Source organism: Sinocyclocheilus anshuiensis, unplaced genomic scaffold, assembly GCF_001515605.1.
Source record: "Sinocyclocheilus anshuiensis isolate Anshui unplaced genomic scaffold, SAMN03320099.WGS_v1.1 scaffold1390, whole genome shotgun sequence".
NCBI classification, from domain to species: domain Eukaryota; kingdom Metazoa; phylum Chordata; class Actinopteri; order Cypriniformes; family Cyprinidae; genus Sinocyclocheilus; species Sinocyclocheilus anshuiensis.
In genome coordinates this window covers 61,926-62,814 of record NW_015560623.1, presented here as the reverse complement: position 1 = coordinate 62,814, position 889 = coordinate 61,926, and the positions used below count along the sequence as shown (strand labels likewise).

Below are 889 nucleotides of genomic sequence, written 5' to 3'. Positions count from 1 at the left end.
ATATATATATATATAGTCAATCCAAAATTTATTCAGACAGCTTCAACATTTCTCACATCATATCACAGTTTATTGGCTACAGTTTAGAAAACGGTACTAAAATATGAGAAGAGCTCAGTTAAACTGTGTCAGAACAAACTCATCTTGATAATGTCAGATAACTTTGATAGAAAGGTATGTAATGAATTCGGTTGAATAGCTGTCAGCTGTTAAATTTAAGAACACAATTAGATAAAACCAATTTAGCTCAACTAATTACCAAGCAGTGCTTCATTCTGTTCAGTCTGTGGTGTAAAAAGATCACATTAGCAATTAAAGAATAACACTTCAAAACATGCCTGAATATTTTTTAAACCCATATTTTACTGTATGAAGAATTTTTGGGTGTAATTTGTCACAGTTTACTTTATTTTGCTATCCTCACTTACATAAATTAACTATAGTGTCCTGCACCCACTAGTAAAAAAATATCAACAATTATATCTGCTGTCTGAATAATTTTTGGTTTGACTGTAGATAGATAGATAGATAGATAGATAGATAGATACCTGTAGGGAGGGCAGGACAGCAGCAGGTGCGACGTCGGCTCTCAGAAACACTTGCTGTCCGCGTCTGAAACACAAACCACAAGCATCAGAATCTGCTGCAGTTTTTATCCATCCGTCCATCCCTCTATCCATCAATCTGTCCATCCTCCTCTCATGAGCGTTCATGTCATTCCCTCCTGTGTGTCACAGCTCGGCACACACACGCACGCACACACACACACATACACACACACTCGTGTCGAGTCTCACGGAGGTCTGCGCTCGAGCCCTCAGCAGGGAACACACTGAGAGCACACACACAACACCACCGCTCTTTTCTCTCTCTCTCTCTCTCTCTCTCT

General features: G+C 39.3%; 1 protein-coding gene across 1 annotated transcript in view; it reads right to left on the bottom strand.

Moving 5' to 3' along the window:
- The window catches only part of LOC107681905 (cGMP-dependent 3',5'-cyclic phosphodiesterase-like), a 145,670-nt gene that overhangs the window by 86,464 nt on the left and 58,317 nt on the right, over window positions 1-889 (bottom strand). The window contains exon 2 of the mRNA XM_016478277.1: window positions 549-612. Coding sequence (XP_016333763.1) covers window positions 549-612 — 64 coding nt within the window. The remainder of the gene's footprint in view (window positions 1-548; window positions 613-889) is intronic.